The sequence below is a fragment of the Neofelis nebulosa genome, chromosome 4 (genome assembly GCF_028018385.1).
Source record: "Neofelis nebulosa isolate mNeoNeb1 chromosome 4, mNeoNeb1.pri, whole genome shotgun sequence".
Lineage (NCBI taxonomy): Eukaryota > Metazoa > Chordata > Mammalia > Carnivora > Felidae > Neofelis > Neofelis nebulosa.
Genome location: NC_080785.1, coordinates 15,898,634 through 15,926,537, shown reverse-complemented (window position 1 = coordinate 15,926,537; position 27,904 = coordinate 15,898,634). Strand labels below are relative to the sequence as shown.

General features: G+C 42.4%; 1 protein-coding gene across 3 annotated transcripts in view; it reads right to left on the bottom strand.

The window, feature by feature from the left end:
- The window catches only part of ATP6V0A4 (ATPase H+ transporting V0 subunit a4), a 96,109-nt gene that overhangs the window by 6,307 nt on the left and 61,898 nt on the right, over window positions 1–27,904 (bottom strand). For all 3 annotated transcript variants that reach the window (XM_058724138.1, XM_058724137.1, XM_058724139.1), the window contains 3 exons: window positions 27,671–27,887; window positions 24,515–24,616; window positions 2,719–2,847 (listed from right to left, as the gene is read on the bottom strand). In XM_058724138.1, the coding sequence (XP_058580121.1) occupies window positions 2,719–2,847; window positions 24,515–24,616; window positions 27,671–27,887 (448 nt within the window). The remainder of the gene's footprint in view (window positions 1–2,718; window positions 2,848–24,514; window positions 24,617–27,670; window positions 27,888–27,904) is intronic.

Sequence of the window (27,904 nt, the reverse complement as noted above, 5' to 3'; positions counted from 1 at the left end):
ATTGACAGAAATGGATAAATTGGAGAAGGACATTAGTGATAGGTTCAGGTGTGTTGTGTCTCAGGTGACAGCTGGCCACACAAGTAGAATCTCTCAGCACACAGTGACAGAGGAAGAACAGGTTCAGAAGAACAGTCCGGGCTGGAAGTGAACACGTAGGACTCACCTGTGGGAGGTAAGGGGACCAGGAAGACACACGAGGGAAAGATCACAGAGCTCCCAGCCTGGGAAAAGTTCATCTGGAGGTGAGAAAGAAAGACATGGATGATGGAAAGAAGAGGTCAGAGTCCCAGAAGGAGTCACAGGGGTGCGGCCAAGGATAGAGAAATACCGAGGAAGGCATGGAGGGTGCAGTCAACCATGTCAGGAGCTCTGGAGAGGAGACAGGAATCAATGCCTCTGACTCAGCAATGAAAACAGCTGGGAGGAGGTGAAGGGCAGGGAAGGGCAGAGAGGGGAGTGAGGCAAGGGAATGGAGGAATGAGTGGTGAAGAATGAACCCCACCCAAGGAGAGGGCTGGCTTTGTCCTGGCTCCAGGGAGGCAACCTCTAAACTCCTGACGTCTCCCACCTGAAAGAACTGTCTGTGTTCTTCACGGTGAGCCCCTGGGACCACATCGGATGGTTCCTGTGGTTGGAGGGTTCAGACTTGGAGCCATGTGTTACCAGCCCAGCCTCCAAGGAGAGGATGGAGTTGGAGAGTGAGCACAACCACTGAGTTGCACGCCTACGTAATGAAACCCCAATAAAGCTTTGGATGCTGGAGCTCCGGTGAGCTTCCTGGGCTGGCAATGCTGTGTGCACAGTGCCACATGTTGAGGCCCGGAGACAAATGTCTCTCTAAGGACACAGAATTCTGGGATTTGGAACCCTCCCAGCGTCAGATTCTGTCTACGCACCTCTTCCTCCGGCTGCTTCTGATCTGCATATTTGAGCTACAGTAAAAGCCTAACTGTAAGTAAGGGTTAAACTTCATTGAATTCTGTAAGTCGTTCTAGAAATCACCAACCCTGAGGGAATCTGAGGGGACCCTGAATTTTTAACTGACTGGTCTGAAGAGAGGGTGGTCCTGGGGGCCCCCAAACCTGTGGCTAGTGTCAGAAGTCTTGGGCAGACTTGGCAGTCTGCAGAACTTGACCCAGAGTTTGGCCAACACCTGGTGTAGACAGAGGTCAGAGAGGACCTTGAGGGGACAAAAGAGCCAAGCCTGTATATATGCTTGGCAATGGACGATCCACACATGATTGTACTTGGGGGAAGGGACCTACAAATGGAGCCTCAAGTTGCCCAAACAAGGGCAGCCAGTACATGGCAGAGGCAGAAGATGAACACCGAGAGGGTAAATATTGAGGGCATGGGAAGAACAGACGAGAGAGGTTGTACTGGACGGGCTGGGACTGGATGAGTCAACGATGTGTGGGCTGGATTCTAAAACATCCCCTCAGGTCTGGCAGGCTTAGTAATATTAATAGCCACTAATATGGGTTACTTTCTGTTCCTGGAATCTTGTCGGAAAAACTTGATCCAGATTTTTCATTATTTCTAATTGACTATCCATTAGTTTAAATGAATTTTTTTTTAAGTAATTAACACCACAAATGGAACTTCTTATAGCATCTCTCAGGCTTCACAGGAACCCCGTCCCCACTCCAGGATTAGAACAGAGCTCCAGTTAAAGTCCCCAGCCCGTTCAGGCTTATGGGATACTTCGGTGGTAATATAAAAACAGCCACCTGCCTTCAGCTGGGAAAATGTGGCACATTCCTGAGGGGGAGTGGCTGCTCTTGGACAGAAAGGGGTAGGGAGGGAGGAGGGAACAAAGCAATTCCTGAATTCACAGGAGAGGCAGATAACGTTACAAAGATAGGTCAGCAAAGTCTCAGCAGAGCCAGGGTTGGGTTGAGACAGGAGAACAAAGAGGGGACAGCAGCTGGGCGTGCTTCTGCTGGGGAGGCGGGCTGAGAATTAACAGCCTCCCTTTTACTTCTTCAGTTGGGCTAGATTCAGGCTCTGCTCTCATGGTGTGAGGGGTACTGACTGGGCACCTCATAATAAACATAGCTGACTCCCAGGGGTACAATTCTGAGTCAAGGAGGCCTCACTAGCAGGGCGCCTGGGCAACTCAGTTGGTTAAGCGTCTGACTCTTTGATTTCGGCTCAGATCATGATCTCACAGTTTGTGGGATCGAGCCCCTCCTCAGCCTCTGTACTGACAGCGTGGAACCTGCCTGGGATTCTCTCTCTTCCACTTTCTCTGACCCTCTCCCGCAACTCACACTTGCTCGCTCACTCTCAAAATAAATGAATACACTTTAAAAAAAAAAAAAAAAAAAAAAGGAGGACCGACTAGCACTGAGGACCTTCTCTGTCAGTAAATCTGAAGGCTGATATTCACCCCACACTCACAGATACAGCAGTAACTGGGTTAAAATATTAAAACACTCCTAGGTTGGCTGGTGAGTAGCTGTTGTTCTGATCCTATATGCACTCCCCCTCCTTTGGGACCACCCCAACTTCCCATGACTTTGCAACTACAGGACTGCCACCAGCAGGGTCTCCCTGACCCTCCCAGATCTACTGCCTAAGTGCTTTCAGGTGAGCTGGTGCCCATGCCCTACTTACTGGCTGTTAAACATTTGACCATCACCCTTGGTGAGATCCCACATCTAGAATCTGTACAAACTGGGAAATCTTTGTTGGGTGTTGAATCCCACATACCTCTTCTTCATGGTCATCCTGAGCCCCGTGGCCACCTGCAGAAGCCCTCTGACCTGTGCTCATGGAAGGGCTGGAGTTGTCACCTTCAATGTCCTCGGTGGCATCTTCTTGGATCATGGATGCCTGCAGCTGTCAGCAAGCAAGGAAGTGAAGCACTAAACTCACCCTTAGAACTAGAATTACAACAATTCTACATAAAATAAAGGCTGTTGCCAAATATTAACTATGTACCAGACACTGTTCTAAACTCTCTATATATCACTTTGTTTAGCCTTTGTAACAATGTTTCCAGATATACACAATTATCACCTTACTCTACTGAGAAGGAGACGACAGCACAGGAAGGTTAAGAAATGTACTCAAGATCATACAGCTTGTAAGGCTAGTTAGTGGCAGAGCTAGGACTCAAACTCAGGCAATCTGATTCCTGAGTATGCCCTCTTCTCCATGGTGCTCCAGAATGTGCCAAATTAATCCGTCTTTACAGTAAACCGGTGCACGTACAAGAGTACCTTTTATTGTTAAAAAATAATATGCATTGTCATAAAATTGTCCGTTGGTACCTTTGACATAATCTTATGACCGACCTGAACAGCCAGATTTCTATAGGCAAAATTAGGGGAGATTAGTGACTGCTATGGTCTGAATATTTTGTATCCCCTCCCTAATTCATATGTTGAAATCCTAAACCCCACAGATGATAGTAGTCAAAGGTGAGGCCCTTGGGAGGTACTTAGGTCACGAGGATGGAGCCCTCATGAACGAGACTAGTGCCATTAGAAAGGAGTCCCTACACAACTCTCACCCCTTCCACTGTGTCAGGACACAGTGAGAATGTGGCTAAGAACCAGGAAGATGGGGGGGGGGGGGGGCGGTGCTCACCACAGTGAATATGCTGCAGCCTTTCATCTTGGACTTCACAGCCTCCAGCACTGAACAATAAATTTGTTGTTTATAAGCTACCCAGTCTGTGGTACTTTGTTATAGCAGCCCAAAAGGACTAAGACAATGACTTTTTCAATACTAACATAAGTTTTAAAAATAAAAACATCACTTTATAAAAATAGCTAAGAAAAAAATTCAAAGAAAGAAAATCTAGGTATAATTAGCATATAATTTGGCCTAGTTTTATCCCTAGGTCTGAATAGAAGATCTCTTTCAAGTCACTGTGAAACTTAATGTCCCATGTCCAAAGTGTTTCCTAGAATGATTTCATGGGGGGAGGGGGGTATTGCAAATTAGGCATTAAGATGTCTTTGCCTTTCTTTCTTTAGTGGTTCTGCATTTACTATTTACAGAGCCATGGGCAAAGGTAAAAATGGAAGTCCATATGCCATATATTTAAATATTTAAGAGTTATAAATCAAGCCAACAGACTCCTAAACATATCCATCCCTAAACTCTAGCCCTTTCTGGTCATTATCCTAGAATTGATTAAAATGAAGATGAATAATTTTATAGAAACATGATACTGGACTTTGTGAATCCTACTGCCCATCTTCCCCACTTTACTAAATACCCCACAATGTTTGAGCAGAGTGCCCAGCGAAATAAAATGCACAACTCAATTTTAAATTTAGTTACTGACAACTTTCTAAAAACACATGTGCCCAAAGATATGCACAAGGATATTTACAGATTATCCGTAGTCACTAAAACTAGAAACAGGTCGAGGACTTTCAGGGAAGATGGCAGAATAGGAGGGTCCTAAGCTCACCTCATCCCATGGACACTCCTAAATAACACCCACATCAGTGTAAAGAACCCAGAAAACAACCCAAAGACTGGCAGAACAACAGACCCTCCACAGCTAAAAGTAGAGAAGAGGCCACATCAGAAAAAGGTAGGAAGGACAAAGATGAGGTTGGGAAACAAACTGACCTATGATACTGTCTACAGGAGGGAGGGACACACAGGCATGGAGAAGGGAGAGGAGCAGACCCCACACCAGGCACCCCATGCCTGGGGGACCCACACTGGGAGGACAAATCCTCATATCATTTGGCTCTGAAAAACAGAGGGGCATAACGTAACAAGTTCTTATAATCAGCGGGGCTTGACACCTAGAACTGTAAAACTCAGCAGGCTCTGCCCAAGGAAAGTCAGGAGGTGACAGCAAACTGAGTCCCCACCCTGAAAGAAACAGCATAACAAACAGACCTGCTGAGATACAACAGAGAAGCTGCAGTTTGAAAAATAGGGATATAAGGGAAGGAGACTTACTTATTAAACTCAGAACTTGTGCTGGAGGGGCAGAGACCTTTAAGAGACTTCTCCATGAACAAAAAGCTGGCAGAGCCATTTCCCTCCCCCATCCCCTAGCCTAGGTAGACAGGCACCTGCAGGAACCAGTCCAGCCAGCGAACACTCTCCATCTACCTTGTTAACAGCAACCCCACCCCACCAATGCCTCTGCATGCTTTTCTGCGGACCACAACTCCAACCCACCCCTGGCAGAAGTCCATCTAAAGCAGCACCACAAGCATGGCAGTGTGCAAGCAGCCCCCACAGAGGCCAGCACCATCCCAAAGTGATTCTTGCCCTGGGTAAAGGGGGAGATAATCACACAAACCTGTTCAAGTGTGGCCCCAGCAGTGGGCTGGGGGCAGATATTGGGCCTAACTGCAGGCCCTGCCCACCAACAAAAGCTTCCAAGGGACAACACAGGGAAAGTGTCCTGAAGTTCAGTGCCACTGCATCTCTGGCAAATGCCTGGTGTGAACCACCTCAAGCCCAAGGTGATCCCAGACTGGCCACAGGGACCAAACCCTGCCCACAACAGGTAAAGAGAGTCACTGCAGATGACTGGACTGAAGAAGGACACAGCTCAGCCACAAAAGTAGGGCAAACACAATACACATAGGAAACATCCCTGAAGCACAAGATCCTAGAGAACAGGGGACATTGCACTACTTTCAAGAGCAGAAGACATGGCTGACATTCCTAACACATAGACACAGAGAGTGAGACAAAACAAGGAGACAGAATAATATGTCCCAAATGAAATAGAACAAAATCACATCAAGAGAGCTAAGCAAAACAGAGATAAGTAATACGACTGATAAAGAATTTAAAGTAATGGTCATAAAGATACCCACTGGACTTGGGAAAAGAGTGGAGGACCTCAGTGAGACTCTCAACAAGGAAACAGAAAACATGAAAAAGAACCAATCAGAGATGAATAACTCAATCACTGAGATTAAAAATACACTAGAAGGAATACATAGTAGGCTAGTGGAAGCATAAGAATGGATCAATGACCTGGAGGACAGAGTGATGGGAAGCAATCAAGCAGAAAAAAGAAAGAAAAAAGAATAATAATAATAAATGAGAATAGATTAAGGGAACTCAATGACACCATCGAATGTAATAACATTTGCATTGTAAGGGTCCCAAAAGAAGAAGAAAGAAAAAAAAAATGGAGGCAGAAATTTTACTTGAAGATATAATAGCTGAAAACTTCCTGAATCTGGGGAAGGAAACAGGAATCCAGATCCAGAAGGCACAGAGATCCCCCAACAAAATCAACCCAAGGAGGTTCACATCACAAATGGTAATTAAAATGGCAAACAGTAGTGATCAAGAGAGAATTTTAAAAGAAGCAAGAGAAAAAAACAGTTATATACAAGGGAAACCCCATAGGGCTATCATTGGACTTTTTAGAATAAACTTTGCAGGCCAGAAGGGAGTGACATGATATATTCAAAGTGCTGAAAGAAAAAAAACCTGCAACCAAGAATACTCTGTCCAGCAAGTCTACCATTCAGAATAGAAGAGATAAAAAGTTTCCCAGACAAATGAAAGTTAAAGACATTCACCACTACTCAAACAGCCCTACAAAAATGTTAAAAGGGGCTCTTTGAGTAGAAATGAAAGATTGTAATAAAGAGTAAGAAAAGAAGCATAAAAGCAGTAAAATTAAGTACATCCATAAAAACGAGTCAAGATGTTCACTAAGTAAAAGGAGGTAAAGTAAGACACCACATAACTAAAACATGAGGAACGGAGAAGAGTAAAAGTTTAGTGCTTTATGAATGGATTCAAACTTAAGTGACCATCAATTTCATAGGGACTGCTATATACATAAGATGTTATATATAAATGTAAGGGTAACCACGTACCAAAAACTGGTAACACATATGCAAAATATAAAGAAAGGGGAATCCAATTATATCACTAAAGAAACCCACCAAATTGTGAGAGAAGAGAGCAAGAGAAGAAAGGAACAGAGAATTACAAAAACAACCACAAAACAACTAACAAAATGGCAATAAGTACATACCTATCAATAATTACATCGAATGTAAATGGACTATAAACACTCCAATCAAGAGATATAAGGTGACAGAATGGATAAAAAAACAAGACCCATCTCCATGCTGCCTAGAAGAGACCCACTTCAGACCTAAAGCCACATGCAGATTGAAAGTGAAGAGTGAAAAATATTTATCACGCAAATGGAAGTGAAAAGAAAGCCAAGGTAACAATACTTATATTAAACAAAATAGGCTTATGTTTATTTTTTTTATTATGAAATTCATTGTCAAATTGGTTTCCTTACAACACCCAGTGCTCATCCCAACAGGTGCCCTCCTCAATGCCCATCACCCACATTCCCCTCCCTTGCACCCCCCCCCATCAACCCTCAGTTGATTCTCAGTATTTAAGAGTCTCTTATGGTTTGCCTCCCTCCCTCTCTAACTTTTTTCCCCCTTCCCCTCCCCTATGGTCTTCTGTTAAATTTCTCAGGATCCACATAAGAGTGAAAACATATGGTATCTGTCTTAATCTATATGACTTATTTCACTTAACATAACACTCTCCAGTTCCATCCACATTGCTACAAAAGGCCATATTTCATTCATTCTCATTGCCAAGTAGTATTCCATTGTGTATATAAACCACAATTCTTTATCCATTCATCAGTTGATGGACATTTAGGCTCTTTCCATAATGTGGCTATTGTTGAAAGTACTGCTATAAACATTGGGGTACAAGTGCCCCTATGCATCAGCACTCCCGTATCCCTAGGGGAAATTCCTGGCAGTGCTACTGCTGGGTCATAGGATAGATCTATTTTTAATTTTTTGAGGAATCTCCACACTGTTTTCCAGAGCGGCTGCACCAGTTTGCATTCCCACCAGCAGCGCAACAGGGTTCCCATTTCTCCACATCTTCTCCAGCATCTACAGCCTCCTGATTTGTTCACTTTAGCCATTTCAGTGTGGTTTTGATTTGTATTTCCCTGATGAGGAGTGACGTTGAACATCTTTTCAAGTGCCTGTTGGCCATCTGGATGTCTTCTTTAGAGAAGTGTCTATTCATGTCTTCTGCCCATTTCTTCATGGATTATTTGTTTTTTGGGCATGGAGTATGGTGAGTTCTTTATAGATTTTGGATACTAGCCCTTTGTCCGATATGTCATTTGCAAATATCTTTTCCCATTCTGTCGGTTGCCTTTTAGTTTTGCTGATTGTTTCCTTTGCAGTGCAGAAGATTTTTATCTTCATGAGGTTCCAATGAACTATTGGGGATGTGTCAAGTAAGAAATTGCTGCAGCTGAGGTCAGAGAGGTTTTTTCCTGCTTTCTCCTCTAGAGTCTTGATGGTTCCTTGTCTCACGTTCAGGTCCTTTATCCATTTTGAGTTTATTTTTGTGAATGGTGTAAGAAAGTGGTCTACTTTCATTCTTCCGCATGTTGCTGTCCAGTTCTCCCATCACCATTTGTTAAAGAGACTGTCTTTTTTCCATTGGATATTCTTTCCTGCTTTGTCAAAGATTAGTTGGCCATACGTTTGTGGGTCCACTTCTGGAGTCTCTATTCTATTCCAGTGGTCTGTGTGTCTGTTTTTGTGCCAATACCATGCTGTCTTGGTGATTACAGCTTTGTAGTAGAGGCTAAAGTCTGGGATTGTGATGCCTCCTGCTTTGGTCTTCTTCTTCAAAATTACTTTGGCTATTCGGAGTCTTTTGTGGTTCCATACAAATTTTAGGATTGCTTCTTCGAGCTTTGAGAAGAATGCTGGTGCAATTTTGATTGGGATGGCACTGAATGTGTAGATTGCTTTGGGTAGTATTGACATTTTAACAATATTTATTCTTCCAATCCATGAGCACGGAATGTTTTTCCATTTCTTTGTATCTTCTTCAATTTCCTTCATAAGCTTTCTATAGTTTTCAGCATACAGATCTTTTACATCTTTGGCTAGGTTTATTCCTAGGTATTTTATGATTCTTGGTGCAATTGAGAATGGGATCAGTTTCTTTATTTGTTTTTCTATTGCTTCATTACTAGTGTATAGAATGCAAATGATTTCCATACATTGATTTTGTATCCTGCGACTTTGCTGAATTCATGTATCAGGTCTAGCAGACTTTTGGTGGAGTCTATCGGGTTTTCCATGTATAATATCATGTCATCTGCAAAAAGTGAAAGCTTGACTTCATCTTTGCCAATTTTGATGCCTTTGATTTCCTTTTGTTGTCTGATTGCTGATGCTAGAACTTCCAACACTATGTTAAACAACAGCGGTGAGAGTGGACATCCCTGTCGTGTTCCTGATCTCAGGGGGAAAGCTCTCAGTTTTTCCCCATTGACGATGATATTAGCTGTGGGCTTTTCATAAATGGCTTTTATGATGTTTAAGTATGTTCCTTCTATCCCAACTTTCTCGAGGGTTTTTATTAGGAAAGAATGCTGAATTTTGTCAATGCTTTTTCTGCATTGATTGACAGGATCATATGGTTCTTTTCTTTCTTTTATTAATGTGATGTATCATGTTGATTGATTTGCGAATGTTGAACCAGCCCTGCAGCCCAGGAATGAATCCCACTTGATCATGGTGAATAATTCTTTTATATGCTGTTGAATTCAATTTGCTCGTATCTTGTTGAGAAGTTTTGCATCCATATTCATCAGGGATATTGGCCTGTTGTTCTCTTTTTTTGCTGGGTCTCTGTCTGGTTTGGGAATCAAAGTAGTGCTGGCTTCATAGAATGAGCCTGGAAGTTTTCCTTCCCTTTCTATTTTTTGGAACAGCTTGAGAAGGATAGGTATTATCTCTGCTTTAAATGTCTGGTAGAATTCTCCAGGGAAGCCATCTGGTCCTGGACTCTTATTTGTCGGGAGATTTTTGATAACTGATTCAATTTCTTCTCTGGTTATGGGTCTGTTCAAATTTTCTATTTCTTCCTGTTTGAGTTTTGGAAGTGTGTGGGTGCTTAGGAATTTGTCCATTTCTTCCAGGTTGTCCAGTTTGTTGGCATATAATTTTTCATAGTATTCCCTGATAATTGCTTGTGTTTCTGAGGGACTGGTTGTAATAATTTCATTTCATTCATGATTTGATCTATTTGGGTCATCTCCCTTTTTTTTTTGAGAAGCCTGGCTAGAGGTTTATCAATTTTATTTATTTTTTCAAAAAACCAACTCATGGTTTCATTGATCTGCTCTACAGTATTTTTAGATTCTATATTGTTTATTTCTGCTCTGATCTCTATTATTTCTCTTCTTCTGCTGGGTTTGGGGTGCCTTTCCTGGTCTGCTTCTAGTTCCTTTTGGTGTGCTATTAGATTTTGTATTTGGGATTTTTCTTGTTTGTTGAGATAAGCCTGGATTGCAATGTATTCTCCTCTCAGGACTGCCTTCGCTGCATCCCAAAGCATTTGGATTGTTGTATTTTCATTTTCGTTTGTTTCTACATATTTTTTAATTTCTTCCCTAATTGCCTGGTTGACCCATTCATTCTTTAGTAGGGTGTTCTTTAACCTCCATGCCTTTGGAGGTTTTCCAGACTTTTTCCTGTGGTTGATTTCAAGCTTCATAGCATTGTGGTCTGAAAGTGTGCATGGTATGATCTCAATTCTTGTTTACTTATGAAGGGCTGTTTTGTGACCCAGTATGTGATCCATCTTGGAGAATGTTCCATGTGCACTGGAGAAGAAAGCATATTCTGTTGCTTTGGGATGCAGAGTTCTAAATAGATCTGTCAAGTCCATCTGATCCAATGTATCATTCAGGGCCCTTGTTTCTTTTTTGATCCTGTGTCTAGATGATCTATCCATTGTTGTAAGTGGGGTATTAAAGTCCCCTGCAATTACCACATTTTTATCAATAAGGTTGCTTATGTTTGTGATAAATTGTTTTATATATTTGGGGGCTTCCGTATTCGGTGCATAGACATTTATATTTGTTAGCTCTTCCTGATAGACCCTTTAATTATTATATAATGCCCTTCTCCATCTCTTGTTACAGCCTTTAATTTAAAGTCTAGTTTGTCTGCTATAAGTATGGCTACTCCAGCTTTCTTTTGACTTCCAGTAGCATGATTGATAGTTCTCCATCCCCTCACTTTCAATCTGAAGGTGTCCTCAGGTCTAAAACGGGTCTCTTGTAGACAGAAAATACATGGGTCTTCTTTTTTTATCCATAATGATACCCTAAGTCTTTTGGTTGGAGCATTTAGTCCATTTACATTCAGTGTTATTATTGAAAGATATGTATTTAGAGTCATTGTGATAGCCGTAGGTTTCATGTTTGTAGTGATGTCTCTAGTACTTTGTGGTCCTTGCAACATTTCACTCACAGAGTCCCCCTTAGGATCTCTTGTAGGGCTGGTTTAGTGGTGACGAATTCCTTCAGTTTTTGTTTGTTTGGGAAGACCTTTATCTCTCCTTCTATTCTGAATGACAGACTTGCTGGGTAAAGGATTCTTGGATGCATATTTTTTTCTGTTCATCACATTGAAGATTTCCTGCCATTCCTTTCTGGCCTGCCAAGTTTCAGTAGATAGGTCTGCTACTACCCTTATGTGTCTATCTGTGTAAGTTAGGGCCTGTTTATCCCTAGCTGCTTTCAGAATTCTCTCTTTATCCTCGTATTTTGCCAGTTTCACTATGATATGTCATGCAGAGGATAGATTCAAGTTACGTCTGAAGGGAGTTCTCTGTGCTTCTTGGATTTCAATGCCTGTTTCCTTCCCCAGATCAGGGAAGTTCTCAGCTATGATTTGTTGAAGTATACCTTCAGCCCCTTTGTCTCTCTCTTCTTCTTCTGGAATTCCTATGATACAGATATTGTTCCGTTTGATTGTATCACTTAGTTCTCTAATTCTCCCCTCATACTCCTGGATTTTTTTTTTATCTCTCTTTTTCTCAGCTTCTTCTTTTTCCATAATTTTATCTTCTAATTCACATATTCTCTCCTCTGCCTCTTCAATCCGTGCTATGGCCGCCTCCATTTTATTTTGCACCTCATTTATAGCATTTTTTTAGTTCCTCATAACTATTTATCAGTCCCTTGATCTCTGTAGCAATAGATTCTCTGTTGTCCTCTATTCTTTTTTTCAAGCCAAACAATTACTTTTATGACTATTATTCTAAATGCTTGTTCCATTATATTGCTTAAATCGGTTTTGATCAATTCGCTAGGTGTCGCTACTTCCTGGAGTTTCTTTTGAGGAGAATTCTTCCATTTCATCATTTTGGGTAGTCCCTGTGGTAGCTCCAAACTGCAGGGCACTTCCGCTGTGCTATTTGGAGAAACTTGTGTTGGTGGGTGGGGCAACAGTCAGACCCGATGTCTGCCCCCAGCCCACCGCTGGGGCCACAGTCAGACTGGTGTGTACCTTATCTTCCCCTCTCCCAGGGCCAGGACTCACTGTGGAGTGGTTTGGCCCCGTCTGGGCTGCTTGCACACTGCCAGGCTTGTGGTGCTGCTTCAATGGGATCTGGCCAAGGGCATATTAGACGGGATGGATCTGCAAGGTGCACAGGGGTTAGAGGGGCAGACTTAGCTAGCTTTGCTGCCTGTGGTCCCCTGTGGGAGGTGCCCTGCAGCACCGGGAGGGAGGCAGGCCCATCAGAGGGATGGATCCACCGCGTTGGGCGTTTGCGTGGTGCAAGCAAGTTCGGTGACAGGAACTCCATGCATGTTTATTTTTGAAAGAGAGTGCAAGCAAGGAAGGTGCAGAGGGGGGGAAGGAGGATCTGAAGCAGTCTCCATGCTGACAGCAGAGAGGCTGATGTGGGGCTCAAACTGGTGAACCAGGAGATCATAACCTGAGCTGAAGTCTGACATTCAACTGACTGAGCCACCCAGACACCCCTCAAAATAGACTTTTTTAAAAAGTGTATTTATTTATTTTAAGAGAGAGATAGAGAGCAGTGAGAGGAGGCATGGGACAAATAGAGACAGAGGGCGAGAGAGAAAATCCCAAGCAGGCTCCACACTCTCAAGGCAGAGCCCAAGGTGGGGCTCAATCCCACAAACCATGAAATCATGACCTGAGGTGAATGCTGAACCAACTGAGCCACCCAGATGCCCCAAAACACTGGCTTTGGATAACACATTGGGCCAGATGGCTTTAACAAATATATTCAGAACATTCCTTTCTCAAACAGCAAAATCCACATTATTTTCAAGTACACATGGAACACTCTCCAGAACAGATCACCTGTTAGGCTAGAAAACAAGTGTTAACAAATTCAAAAACACTAAAGTTATAGCATACATCTTTTCCAACAATAAGGCTATAAAACTAGAAATAAACCACAAGAAAAAAAATCTGGAAGGAACACAAATACATGGAGGTTAATTCACAGGCTACTCAACAATGAATGGGGCAACCACGAAATCAAAGGGGAAATCAAAAAACACATGTAGACAAATTAAAATGAAAATGAAAAGACAAATGATCCAAGATCTTTGGGATGCAGCAAAAGCTGTTCTAAGAGAGAAGTTCAGGGGCACCTGGGTGGCTCAGTCAGTTGAGCGTCTGACTTCGGCTCAGGTCATAATCTCACAGCTTGTGAGTTCAAACCTGTGTCCATCTCTGTGCTACCAGCTCAGAGCCTGGAGTCAGCTTCAGATTCTGTGTCCCTTTCTCGCTCTGCCCCTCCCTTGCTCATGCTCTCTCTCTCTCTCTCTCTCTCTCTCAAGAATAAATAAAACATTAAAAAAAGAGAGAAGAAGGGGCTCCTGGGTGGCGCAGTCGGTTAAGCGTCCGACTTCAGCCAGGTCACGATCTCGCGGTCTGTGAGTTCGAGCCCCGCGTCAGGTTCTGGGCTGATGGCTCGGAGCCTGGAGCCTGTTTCCGATTCTGTGTCTCCCTCTCTCTCTGCCCCTCCCCCGTTCATGCTCTGTCTCTCTCTGTCCCAAAAATAAATAAAAAACGTTGAAAAAAAAATTAAAAAAAAAAAAAAAGAGAGAAGTTTATAGCAATATAGGCCTACATCAAAAAACAAGAAAACTATCAAGCAACCTAAACTTACACCTAAAGGAGCTAGACAAAGAACAAAAAACAAAACCCAAACTATTAGAAGGAAGGAAATAATAAAGATTAGAGCAGAAATAAACAGAACAGAAACTTAAAAAACAAAAACAAAAAACAAGAGAACAGATCAATGAAACCAGGAGCTGGTTCTCTGAAAAGATCAACAAAAATTGATAAACCTTTAGCTAGACTCATCAGAAAGGAGGGAGGGAGGGAGGGAGGGAGGGAAGGAAGGAAGGAAGGAAGGAAGGAAGGAAGGAAGGAAGGAAGGAAGGGAGGGAGGGAGGGAGGGAGGGAGGGAGGGAGGGAGGGAGGGAGGAAGGAAGGGGACTCAAAATCAGAAACGAAAAAGGAGAAATAATAACCAACAGCACCAAAATACAAAGAATTATAATAGTATAAAAGAGTAAATGCCACCAAACTGAACAACCTAAATTAAACAGATAAATTCTTAGAAATATATAGCCTACCAAAACTGAAGCAGGAAGAAATATCAATGTTATACATCACATCAGCAAGAGAAAGAATAAAAATCGTACGATCATTTCAATAGATACATTAAAAAATTTGACACAGTACAACATCCACTCATGATTTTAAAAACCCACAACAATGTAGGTTTCAAGGGAACACACCTCAACATAATAAAAGCTATATATGAAAAATCCACAGTTAACATCATACTCTATGGTGAAAAACTGAGAGCTTTCCCCCACCCCAAGATCAGGAACAAGACAAGGATGTAAACTCTTGACACTTTTATTCAACATATTACTGGAAGTCCTAGCCACAACAATCAGACAGCAAAAGGAAATAGATGGGATCTGAATTGGTGAGGAAGCAGTAAAACTTAAATGACCAGAAATAAGTAGGAGAGGAGTTAAAATGGCGGAGAAGTACGGAGACTGGGATTTCCCTAGTCCTTCAAACACAGCTGTATTGAGGTCAGAACACTTGAAACACCCAGGAAATCAACCTGCAGAGTGGCAGAGGGATATCCACAGGTTGAGGGAGACAGCTTGGCAGGACAGAGGTGTGTGTATCGGAATTGGGGGAGATAAAACAATGTAGGCATTGAGGGGAGGGAACCCCCTATGCGGAGAGACAAAGGAGAAAGATAGAGAGGCTGTGGTACTGGGATGTTGTGTTAGTACAAGAGAAAAACCTCTCCAGACCGTGGACTGGGGAACAAGAAATATAGAGAGTGTCCATTTCTATTTGCAAACAGCCTCAGGAGCTGAAGATCAGAGTTTCCAAAAGGGACAACTTTCTCTGGACCTGAGTGGCAGTGTGCACGTGTCTCGGGGGGAGGGGGGCCATCCTTGGGGGGCAGTAGTGATCTCAGGGGCACACTGGGAGAGAACAGTCTCCTTCCTTGACTACTGTGGGAAGAGGGTTTATTGCCTCCCTCAAGGACAAAAGACCCTGCAGGCACCAGTCAGAGGCCTTTACAGGGCAGGGTGGAGGGGTGCTACACTAGAATAGGGTCCACACAGTGCAGGACCCTTTAAGACATTGGGTTTTGAATCCCAGCTGAGCACCTAGGAGGCGAGGGAGACTGTGGAGCGGGGCAAGCTGCCTGCCTGTGCTACCCTGTGAAGGCTGCTTGAACAGTGTGGTCTGGGACACCTAGTCAGGGGAGGGAAGATTGGGGTGTCACCATTTTTCTCCCCATCACCTACATGGTGGGGCTTCAGAGAGCAGCACACAGCCCCCAGTGGAGGCAGAACCCACTTATACCAAACCCCACCCCTCCTGGCAACTGCTTACCTACCTGAGTGGGACTGACACTGATAAAACCAGTTTCTCCTCTAGACCAGCACAGCCACTGGTCTAGGCACCAACAGACAACTGTCCTGCAGTTTTGTATGTTAGTCTGTTTCTCTCTCTCTCTCTCTCTCTCTCTCTCTCTTTCCCTTCTCTTCTCTTCTCTTCTCTCTCTTTTTTTTTCTTTCTACCTTGTTTTTTCTTTTGGAATCCGGCTCATGGCTTCTGATTTGATTTTTGGCCAATCCTTATTCTCTCTCTATATATGTTTTTTCGGTTTTGTTTGTTTCATCAGGCATTTCTACTCTATTCTTTTACACCTTTTCTAGATCTCCTTTCTTTTCCTTTCTCTCTCTCTGGATTAACCTTATCGTTTCTTTGATTCTCTGCTTGGTCTTTTTTTTTCTTCTTCACCCCTTTCATTTTTCTCTTTGTATGGGATCAGGTTCCCAGCCCTTTCCTTTTTTCCAGGGTTACGTCAACGAACGAATCAAAGTACACCTGGTGGAAAGTCCCAACACTCCACCACGATGAGTAAGGAGGAGCTCTGCAGAGGACTGACTAGTGGGACAGAACAGCCAAATACACAACCAGAGAGTGCACGCAGCACACTCCAGAAACATCTCCTGAAGTGCTGGGCCCTGGACAGTGTATGGCTCCTTTTTAATATAGTAGTACTTGCAGTGCAGGGCACATAACAAGCTATTAAAACACGTAAAAGACAGAAACCTAGCCAAAATGACAAAACAGAAGAATTCTCCTCAAAAGAAAATCCAGGAAGGAATGACAGCCAGAGAATTGCTTCAAACAGATATAAACAATATATCTGAACAAGAATTTACAAGAACAGTCATAAGACTAATAGCTGAGCTTGAAAAAAAAAAAGCGTATAAGACAGCAGAGAATCTATTGCTGCAGAGATCAAAGACTTAAGAAATAGTCACAGTGAATTAAGAAATGTTATAAATGGGATGCAAGCTAAACTAGATACAGTGACAGTGAGGATGGAAGAAGCAAAGGAGAGAATAGGTGAAATAAAAGATAAAGTTATGGAAAATGACGAAGCTGAAAAAAAAGAGGGAAAGGAAATTATTAGAACACGAGGGGAGAATTAGAGACCTAAGTGATTCCATGACATGAAATAATATCCATATTATACGAATTCCAGAAGAAGAAGGTAGAATGGGCCAGAAAGCTTATTTGAACAAGTTAGCTGAGAAATTCCCTAATCTGGAGAGGAAAACAGACATCCAAGTACAAGAGGCACAGAACAATCCCTTAAGTCAACAAAAACAGGTCAACACCACAACATATCATAGTGAAACTAGCAAAATACAAAGATAAAGAGAGAATTCTGAAAGCAGTTAGGGACGAACAGGCTTCAACCTACAAGGGTTGACACATAAGGATGGCAGGATACCTGTCCACTGAAATTTGGCAGGCAAGCAGGAAGCGGCAGGACATATTCAATGGGCTGCAGAGGAAAAATATGCAGCCAAGAATCCTTTATCCATCAAGGCTGTCGTTCAGAATAGAAGGAGAGATAAAGGCTTTGCTTTCCCAGAAAAACAAAAACTGAAGGTGTTCATGACCACTAAACCAGCCCTGCAGAAGATCCTAAGGGGGACTTTGTGAGTGGAAAGCAACAAAGACTACAAAGGACCAGAGACATCACCACAAACATGAAACCTACAGATAAAACAATGACACTAAATCCTTATCTTTCAATAATCACTCTGAGTGTAAATGAACTAAATGCCCCAGTCAAAAGACACAGGGTATCAGAATAGATGAAAAAAAAAAAAAAAGATCCATCTAATCCATCTATATACTGCCTACAAGAGACTCATTTTAGACCTGAGAACACCTGCAGATTGAAAGTGAGGGGATGGAGAACCATCTATCAGGTTACTGGATGGCACAAGAAAGCCAGAGTAGTTATACTTACATCAGACAAACTAGATTTTAAAACAAAGACTGTAACAAGAGATAAAGAAGTGTATTACATCATAATTAAGGGGTCTATCCATCAAGAAGAGCTAGCAATTATAAATATTTATGTCCCCAATGTGAAACACCCAAATATATAAATCAATTAATCACAAACATAAACACATGTATAGATAATAATACCATGATTGTAGGGGACTTTAACACTCCACTTATAACAATGGACAGATCATCTAGGCAGCAAATCAATAAGGAAACAACAGCAGTCAATGACACATTGGACCAGATGTTAATGACACATTAACAGATATATTCAGAACTTTTCATCCAAAAGCAGCAGAATACACACTTTTTGATTGCATATGCAACATTATCCAAAATAAATCACATACTGGGTCACAAAGCAGCCTTCAATAATTATAAAAGGATTGAGATCATACCATGCATATTTTCAGATTATAATGCTATGAAACTTGAAATCAACCACAAGAAAAAATTTGGAAAGCTCCCAAATACATGTAGGCTAAAGAACATCCTACTAAAGAATTAACAGGTAAACCAGGAAATTAAAGAAGAAATTTTAAAATATATGGAAGCAAATTAAAATAAAAACACAATAGTCCAAACCCTTTGGGATGCAGCAAAGGCAGTCCTAAGAGGAAAATACATTGCAATTCATGCCTATCTTAAGAAACAAGAAAGGTCCCAAATATACAACTTAACCTTACACCTAAAGGAGCTAGAAAGGCAGCAGCAAAGAAAGCCCAAAGGAAGCAGAAGAAGGGAAATAATAAAGATGATAGCAGAAATAAACGATATAGAATCCAAAAAAAAAAAAAAAAACAGTAGAACAGATCAATGAATCTATGAGCTGGGTTGTTGTTTTTTTTTTTTTTTTTTTTTTAAAGAATAAACAAAATTGATGGGAATGCAAGCTGGTGCAGCCACTCTGGAAAACAGTATGGAGGTTCCTCAAAAAACTAACAATAGAACTACCCTACGACCCAGCAATTGCACTACTAGGCATTTATCCATGGGATACAGGTGTGCTGTTTCGAAGGGACACATGCACCCCGAAGTTTATAGCACCACTGTCAACAATAGCCAAAGTATGGCAAGAGCCCAAATGTCCATCGGTGGATGGATGGATAAAGAAGATGTGGTATATGTACAACAGAGTATTACTCAGCAATCAAAAAGAATGAAATCTTGCCATCTGCAACTACATGGATGGAACTGGAGGGGATTATGCTAAGTGAAATTAGTCAGACAAGAATCATATAACTTCATTCATATGAGGACTTTAAGAGAGACAACAGATGAACATAAGGGAAGGGAAACAAAAATAATATAAAAACAGGGAGGGGGACAAAACAGAAGAGACTCATAAATATGGAGAACATCAGAGGGTTACTAGAGGGGGCATGGGAGGGGAGATGGGCTAAAAGGGTAAGGGGCACTAAGGAATCTACTCCTGAAATCATTGTTGCACTATATGCTAACTAATTTGGATGTAAATTTTAAAAAATAAAAAATGAAATTAAAAAAATAAACAAAATTGATAAACCCCTAGCCAGACTTCTCAAAAAGAAAAGAACGAGGACCCAAATAGATAAAATCACATATAAAAGAGGACAGATCACAGCCAATACCACAGAAATACAAACAATTATTACAGAACACTATGAAAAATTATATGCCAACAAACTGGACAATCTGGAAGAAACAGACAAATTCCTAGATACATACACACTACCAAAACTGAAAGAGAAGAAATAGAAAATTTGACCCATAAACAGCAAAGAAATTGAATTGATTATAAAAAAATCTCCCAACAAATAAGAGTCCTGGGCCAGATGGCTTCCGAGGGGAATTCTGCCATACAGTTAAAGCAGAGTTAATATCTATTCTTCTCAAGCTGTTCCAAAAAATAGAAACTGAAGGAAAGCTTCCAGACTCATTCTATGACATAGTCAGCATTACCTTGATTCCCAAACCAGACAAAAACCCCACTAAAGAGGAGAATTACAGGCTAATATCCCTGATGAACATGGATGCAAAAATTCTCAACAAGATACTAGCAAATCGAATTCAACAGTAAATTAAAAGAATTATTCACCATGATCAAATGGGATTCATTCCTGGGCTGCAGGGCTGGTTCAATATTTGCAAATCAATCAATGTGATACGTCACATTTATAGAAGAAAGGAGAAGAAACACATGATCCTGTCAACAGATGCAGAAGAAGCATTTGACAAAATACAGCATCCTTAATAAAAACCCTCAAGAAAGTCGGGAGAGAAGGAACATACCTTAACATTATAAAAGCCATATATGAAAGGCCCACAGCTAATATTCTCAATGGGGAAAACTGAGAGCTTTCCCCCTAAGACGAGGAACATGACAGTGGTCCAGTCTCACTGCTGTTGTTTAACATAGTGTTGGAAGTGCTAGCCTCAGCAATCAGGCAACAAAAGGAAATCAAAGGCATCCAAATTGGCAAAGAAGAAGTCAAACTTTCACTCTTCACAGATGACATGATACTCTACAAGGAAAACCCAAAAAACTCCACCCAAAAAATTGCTACAACTGATAGAAGAATTCAGCAAAGTTGCAGGATATAAAATCAATGTACAGAAATCGGCTGCATTTCTATACACCAATAACAAAGCCACAGGAAGAGAAATCAAGGAATCAATCCTATTTACACTCGTACCAAAACCCAGAAAATACCTAGGAATAAACATAACCAACGAGGTAAAAGATCTGTATGCCGAAAACTAAAGAAAACTTATGAAAGAAATTGAAGAAGACACAAAGAAATGGAAAAACATTCTATGCTTATGGATTGGAAGAACAAACATTGTTAAAATGTCGATATCACCCAAAGCAATCTACACATTCAATGCAATGCCATTAAAATAGCACCAGAATTCTTCTCAGAAAAAGAACAAAAAATTCTAAAATTTGTACAGAACCACAAAAGTCCCTGACTAGCCAAAGTAATGTTGAAAAAGAAACCAAAGCTGGAGACATCACAATTCCAGACTTTAAGATGTATTACAGGGCACCTGGGTGGCTCAGTCGGTTGAGCGTCCCACTTCAGCTCAGGTCATGATCTCATAGGTCGTGAGTTCGAGCCCCGTGTTGGGCTCTGTGCTGACAGCTCAGAGCCTGGAGCGTGCTTCGCATTCTGTGTCTCCCTCTCTCTCTGTCCCTAACACACCTGCATTCTGTCTGCCTCTCTCAAAAAATAAATAAACGTTAAAAAAAAATTTTTTAAAGATGTATTACAAAGCTGTAATCAAGATAGTATGCTATTGGCACAAAAACAGATACGTAGATCAATGGAATCGAATAGAGAACCCAGAAATGGACCCACAAATATATGGCCAACTAATCATTGAGAAAGCAGGAAAGGGTATCCAATAGGAAAAAAAGACAGTCTCTTTAGCAAATGATGCTGGAAGAACTGGACAGTAACCATGCAGAAAAATGAAACTAGACCGCCTTCTCATACCATACACAAAAATAACTGCAAAATGGATGAAAGACCTAAATGTGAGGCAGGAAACCATAAAAATCCTACAGGTGAAAACAGGCAGTAACCTCTTTGACCTTGGCCACAGCAACTTCTTACTTGACACGTCTCTGAAGGCAAGGGAAACAAAAGCAAAAATGAACTACTGAGACCTCATCAAGATAAAGAGCTTCTGCACAACAAAGGAAACGATCAACAAAACTAAAAGGCAACCGATGGAATGGGAGAAGATATTTGCAAATGACGTATCAGATAAAGGGTTAGTATACAAAATCTATAAAGAACTTATCAAATTCAACACCCAAAAAACAAATAATCCAGTGAAGAAATGGGCAGAAGACATGAATAGACATTTCTCCAAAGGAGACATCCAAATGGCAAACTGACACGTGAAAAGATGCTCAACATCACTCATCACCAGGGAAATACAAATCAAAACCACACTGAGATACCACCTCACGCAGGTCAGACTGGCTAAAGTTAACAACTCAGAAAAACAACAGATGTTGGCGAGGATGTGGAAAAAGAGGAACCCTCTTGCGCTGTTGGTGGGAATGTAAACTAAACTGGTTCAGCCACTCTGGAAAAGTGCGGAGGTTCCTCAAAAAATTAAAAATAGAATTACCCTACAACCGAGAAATTGCACTACTTGGAATTTATCCAAAGGATACAGGAATGCTGATTTGAAGGTGCACATGCACCCCAATGTTTATAGCGGCACTATCAACAATAGCCAATTTATGGAAAGAGCCCAAATGTCCATCAACTGATGAATGGATTAAGAAAATGTGGTGTAGGGGCGCCTGGGTGGCTCAGTCGGTTAAGCATCCGACTTCGGCTCAGGTCACGATCTTGCGGTCCGTGAGTTCAAGCCCCGCGTCAGGCTCTGTGCTGACAGCTCAGAGCATGAAGCCTGTTTCGGATTCTGTGTCTCCCTCTCTCTCTGACCCTCCCCCATTCATGCTGTCTCTCCCTGTCTCAAATAAACAAACGTTAAAAAAAAAAAAGAAAAAAAAGAAAATGTGGTGTATATACATATACGTACACAATGGAATACTACTCGGTGACCCTCTAGTGCAGAGGTTTCCAAACCAGTTTCTGCAGGGGCCCCGGGTTATAGCGTATAGAGGAGCCTGAATACATGGGACTTCTGTTCATACCCCTGAGGCCCATCAGAACAAATATGTTTATAATCTCAATACACTGGGCCTCCTTAAGGTTTCATGGAGGGAACTGGATGGGGGGCAAATAACGCCCTGGTGGGATCATCTCTTGGATGGAGGTGGTAGAAATAGTTCTAACGAAACATGAAAAAGGATCACCAAGACCCTAATCAGCAGCCTATAAAACCGATCAACAGCTATGCATTCCAAGGAATCCCAAGGAGACAGCCCTCCATGCAGTCTTAGGGAGTTCCTACTACCCAGAGTTGGTTTAGGGGGTATCATCCAAGATGGCAGACTAAGAAAACCCTCTATATTTCCTTCCCTATTGTATAAGTTACCATGGGGTAAAGAAAGAAATCAACCAGGCTGAGATCAGCAACTGTTTACACTTTTTGCGGAGCAAAGAGCAAGGGAAGCTATTGTTTTAGAGTCTGGGGACTCAGGTGGGACTCATGGACTTAAGCTCATTAAATTTATGGACAGGTAGAAAAGAGAGTTGCATCTATGTCTATAAAGAGCTATTTGCCACCTTCCTTTGAAATACTTGGTCACCTCTAGACAGCCTTCCACCTCAGCCACGCTTTACCATCTGGGTCTCTTACAAATGGACTAAACAATAAACAAGTATTCTTCTTTGCTTCGCCTTTCTATTTATTTATCTCCCATATAAATTGTATTTATCAGACAATTTCATTACTAAACGAGGCGGGCAGGACACAATAGGGAGAGAAGCAGGTGATGTGGAGAGAGGGCGCCACCTAGGGACGAACCTCTGGAACTCCAGTCTCATCATCTCCAGGTCCAGAACTCAGCCAGGTCAATACCCAACAGATATTGGGGGGGGGGGGGGGGGGGGGGGGGAATTTATCTGAAAATATTTACAACAACTTAAAACATATGTGATCTCAGCAAGTCCCACTTACTCTTTTGTACTGATGTAGATAGAGAAAGCAGAGAGTGATAATCTGAAACAGCGCTCGTGTGGATTTCTAGACTTTGACGTGCCCTAGGAGGTCAATCTTCCCAAATCCCATTTGATTTAAACTGATAGTAAACTCTTCTTCGCTCCCTGAGTAAATCTGGGGCTCAGAAGCAGTTCAGACAAAAGGAAGAAATGGACTGAAATTGGTGTTTGGCAATGGGGAAAAATCACAAATAAACAGAAGCTGGCTTACTTGTATGTGTTTACAACTGCACTTCACTCAAACAATCTATGACATGATAGATGAACAGTGAAACCTCACAACTTTAAAATCTAGTAAAAACAACTTTCAATATTCATTAATAAACTAAAACTGTAGTAAAGTACTTTTATTTCCAACTAATGAAACAACCATGTTCAGACTGTTGTAAGTATTTTAACTACCCATAGACTTGGCGCACACACACGTGCATACACACACGTACACAGATGCACACACACATACACACACACACCCTGAGCAAAGTTTGCAAAATATAAGATTTAAACATGCTTGCCCTTAGTAGAACATTATTCTAAAATAAGACCCCCCAATGGGAAAGGATGAAATATGGCCTTTTGTAGCAATGTGGATGGAACTGGAGAGTGTTATGCTAAGTGAAATAAGTCATACAGAGAAAGATACCATATGTTTTCACTCTTATGTGGATCCTGAGAAACTTAACAGAAGACCATGGGGGAGGATAAGGGGGGGAAAAAGTTAGAGAGGGAGGGAGGCAAACCATAAGAGACTCTCAAAAACTGAGAATAAACTGAGGGTTGATGGGGGGTGGGAGGGAGGGGGAAGTGGGTGATAGGCATTGAGGAGGGCACCTGTTGGGATGAGCACTGGGTGTTGTATGGAAACCAATATGACAATGAATTTCATATTTAAAAAATAAAATAAAATAAAATAAAATAAAATAAAATAAAATAAAATAAAATAAAATAAAATAAGACCCCAGGTAAATGTGGAGCTCTGTAGAAGGAAACATGCCATGGGGGTGGGGGGGGGGCAGTTTCTTCAGGTCCTTCGGGTCTCGGGAAGCCCAGCAATCTGTCTAAAGCCCAGACTTCTATTTTCAAGGAGCCCACGTTCTTACCCACAGTGAGTGAATTTAAATGAACGGCTCTTACCAGGGATTTTTGATGATTGGCTCTAAGAATAAACGGCTTAATCAGAAGCATCCAAGGCACAGAAATCAAAGCCATGATAACAAAGAAACTTTGGACTTCTTGCTGTAAGATTAAAATGGTAAGATCCCGTCATTTTAAGGTGATCACACAACATACTTCATATGATAAAAATGGTAAACATGGATCATTTTCGTTGTACCTATTTTAAGAGATCTAAAGCATTTCAATGAATCCACTCACTTTTACATCTTGGAGTACTCCTATTTCGGACCAGCGGTGCCCTGTGTCAATCCAGGGTAGTCACTGGAAACCCACTCTCTTATTCTTTACTGAGTACCCCCTTGCTATCTACCCATTCCATATGTGAACAAGAAGTATTCATGAGGCACATAATAAGGGCAGCTTTATGTATCCCTTGCCCCGTGGGAATAGCCCCTGGCCCTGCATGAAAAGTGTGACAGGCCCCATGACTTCACTGGTCACTCTGTTGTAGCCAGAAGTCCTTGGGTCACTTTAAGTCACAAGCATTTATCTCAATTAGTAATTTTATCTTTCCAGTGCAAGATAATTATCTGAGCTCTCTTGCTCTTTCAAAATAAAAAAAGAAAGCTTCCTTACGCTCTCCCCTGACCAGCACGCTCTCGCTGTGGGTGAGTCACCTGACATGGGGCTCTGGGGTAGCCATGTTGAACTCTCCCCGGCTGTCTCCCTCACGGTTCCCTCTGGGATGAGGCACCCATAGTCTTTATGCTTCCGCTGAAACTCGGGAGTGATCCCCCCTTATCATCCTGCTACACGCTTCCTATCACGCCCTCGTGCCCCCACCTGTCTAGTGATACACCTTCTAGTCACCAGTTTTGAGGAGTGACCTAGAGCTGTCAAAAGAACCAGGTAGCCCAGGGAGGCTTGGCCAGAGCTATTGGAAAGGAATGGACACTGGGTGCTTGGAGGAAAGGAAAAACATTCCTTGAGCCTTCCCTTTTCTTCAACTGTTCTGGCCAAGTTCTCACTGAACGCCAGGGGATGATTTTTAGCCCAGTTGTAACAAGATTTGCCCTGCTAACAGTGGGAACATCTTATCTGCCCAATCTTCTATGCTTCTCCACTCTGGAAGGCTCAGGAGAGGGAGGGAAGCCACAGAAACACACACTGTGCTTGCCAGCTCTGACTCCCTGCACACAAAGCTACCTCCCTGCAGTTTGTCCATCTTTATGTGAGGCTTTCCCACCTCGTGATGTACACAGCAACCAGATATTTATATTTATCTGTTGCTCCTGTCCTTTGATATCCAGACAGGGCACCAAGTCGGCCAGGGCAGTGTCGGGAAGGGGCTGAATTTATCAACTGACATCGTCTCTTCCAGCTGCATGACCCCAAAATGATGTCATGGAAACCTGAAACTATGTCAGGATAATTCATTTTCATACTAGGGCATGGGGAAACCAGCCAACTCCCAGTAAGGGTTTTGAATGGGAAAAAAGCTGGAAAAGTCACTCACTGTGCAATGTTCAGTGTATATGCCAGACCAGGTGAGGACTTTAGTCTCTAGGGAAGGAGTTAGCACATGAAATAATTGATGAGTCTGAGTCCTTTGCCTCAAAGGGAAGACTTGTTTGGGAAATACAAGTAAACTTTCATTCGGACTCCAGCATTCAGTCAATGAACCTTCCAAATATATTTACTTAGTGCTTACAATCTATGGGTGGTTCATACAACCATTCATTGATGTATAACAAAACGTGCTACCACAGTAAAGTAGGGAAAGCTCAAAAGAGCTTTCAGAGGCATGTGTCTTCTTTCACTATCATCTAAAATCCTGCCTGATTTTTCAGGGTGCCTGGGTGGCTCAGTCGGTTAAGCGTCCGACTCGTGATCCTGGCTCAAGTCATGATCTTACCGTTCATGAGATCGAGCCCCACGTCAGGCTGTGCGTTGACAGCACGGAACCTACTTGGAATTGTCTGTCCGTCTCTCTCTCTCTCTCTCTCTGCCCCTAGCTCACTCACGCTCTCTCTCTCTCTCAAAATAAATAAATAAACTTTAAACATTAAAAACAAAATTATTCCTTATTTTGCATTAAAAAACGCCCTGTCACAAAGCATTTTCTCTTCTTACTGTTTGCTGCTCCCACAGAGGAGGGGGCCACACCTAGGAATCAAACTCATGAGGCTGTGCACGGGAGGAGCGGAGCATGTGTTTAATGCGGACATGCAGGGTGAGCAACCACAGGTAAGTTACACGAGCAACAGAGGGTCCCCTGGAACTGGGCAAACAGCCCTGGTACTTGCTACAGAGCAATCACAACTTACGTAAGCACAGCTTCCCTGAACGAAAATCTACCTTCACAGGGTATCATCACGGGGAGAGGCCAGAGGAAAACTATTTGCGTTAACCAAAAGTTACTCACTGAGTTGTTTTTATATCCAGCTCCCATGGAACATTTATGCTTTTTTTAAAAAAAAAACATAAACAAAAACCTTAAGTCGACAATGAGGCTGAATTGCTAAGTTGATAAGGAAGTGCCAGAAGCGGAAGAAGTCAGAACGGCCGCACGGTCCAGGTGTTGGGAGGTGCTGTCCCCGGAAGAAGAATCAAAAGAAAAAGAAAGCCAGAGAGAGAGAAGTCATCTCTAACTAGTCATGGAAGCTCTGAGCAGGAAGAGCGGGGATTTGGATTCTAGTTTTCCAGGGGCCCCCTGCCCATGTCAACAGAGGGACTCCTCTTCTTGTCTCTTGCCAGTTTCTTTCTCGTACACCTCAGCTTATGTTTAGAATCAAAGATGACGACATTTTAAGGTGCTATGCAGACCATGTGCGGTTTCAGGCCAATCCATCTGAAGGATTAATGTTTTTTTTCCTTTTTTCATAGACGACGCACAAGCTGATTTTCAACTGCACGGCGGTACCCACGTCGGGCCTCACCCCAACAGGAGCAGGCAGAGCGGCAGCGGCATACCGCCCCCAGCACCTGTGCACTCATCCAAGTCTAATAAACACCTTCGGAAACTGAAAGGACCTAACAACCCCGGGGGGTGCTAACCGGGCGCAGTCTTGCAAGTGACTACACTCTGCGACACTTGGGAGCATGAGACAGACGTGACACACACACCCCCCCCCCCCCCCCCCCGCCCATAAAAGAAGGAAACGCCACAGATACCTGATGTCTGTACAGGGGTGCGTTGGAAGGGTCGTCATAGTTAAACAGAAACATGTTGATGAAGTGGATGAGGATGCTTGGGGCGTGCCAGGACATATGCACATCAAAGCGGCACCACTTGAAAATGATCATGAAGACCAAGTATCCAAACAGACACAGGATGAAAATCATCTCAGGAATAAACTGCAGAACGATGTTGAGAGTTCTTCCGAAGTATCTGGGGGTGGGAAACGC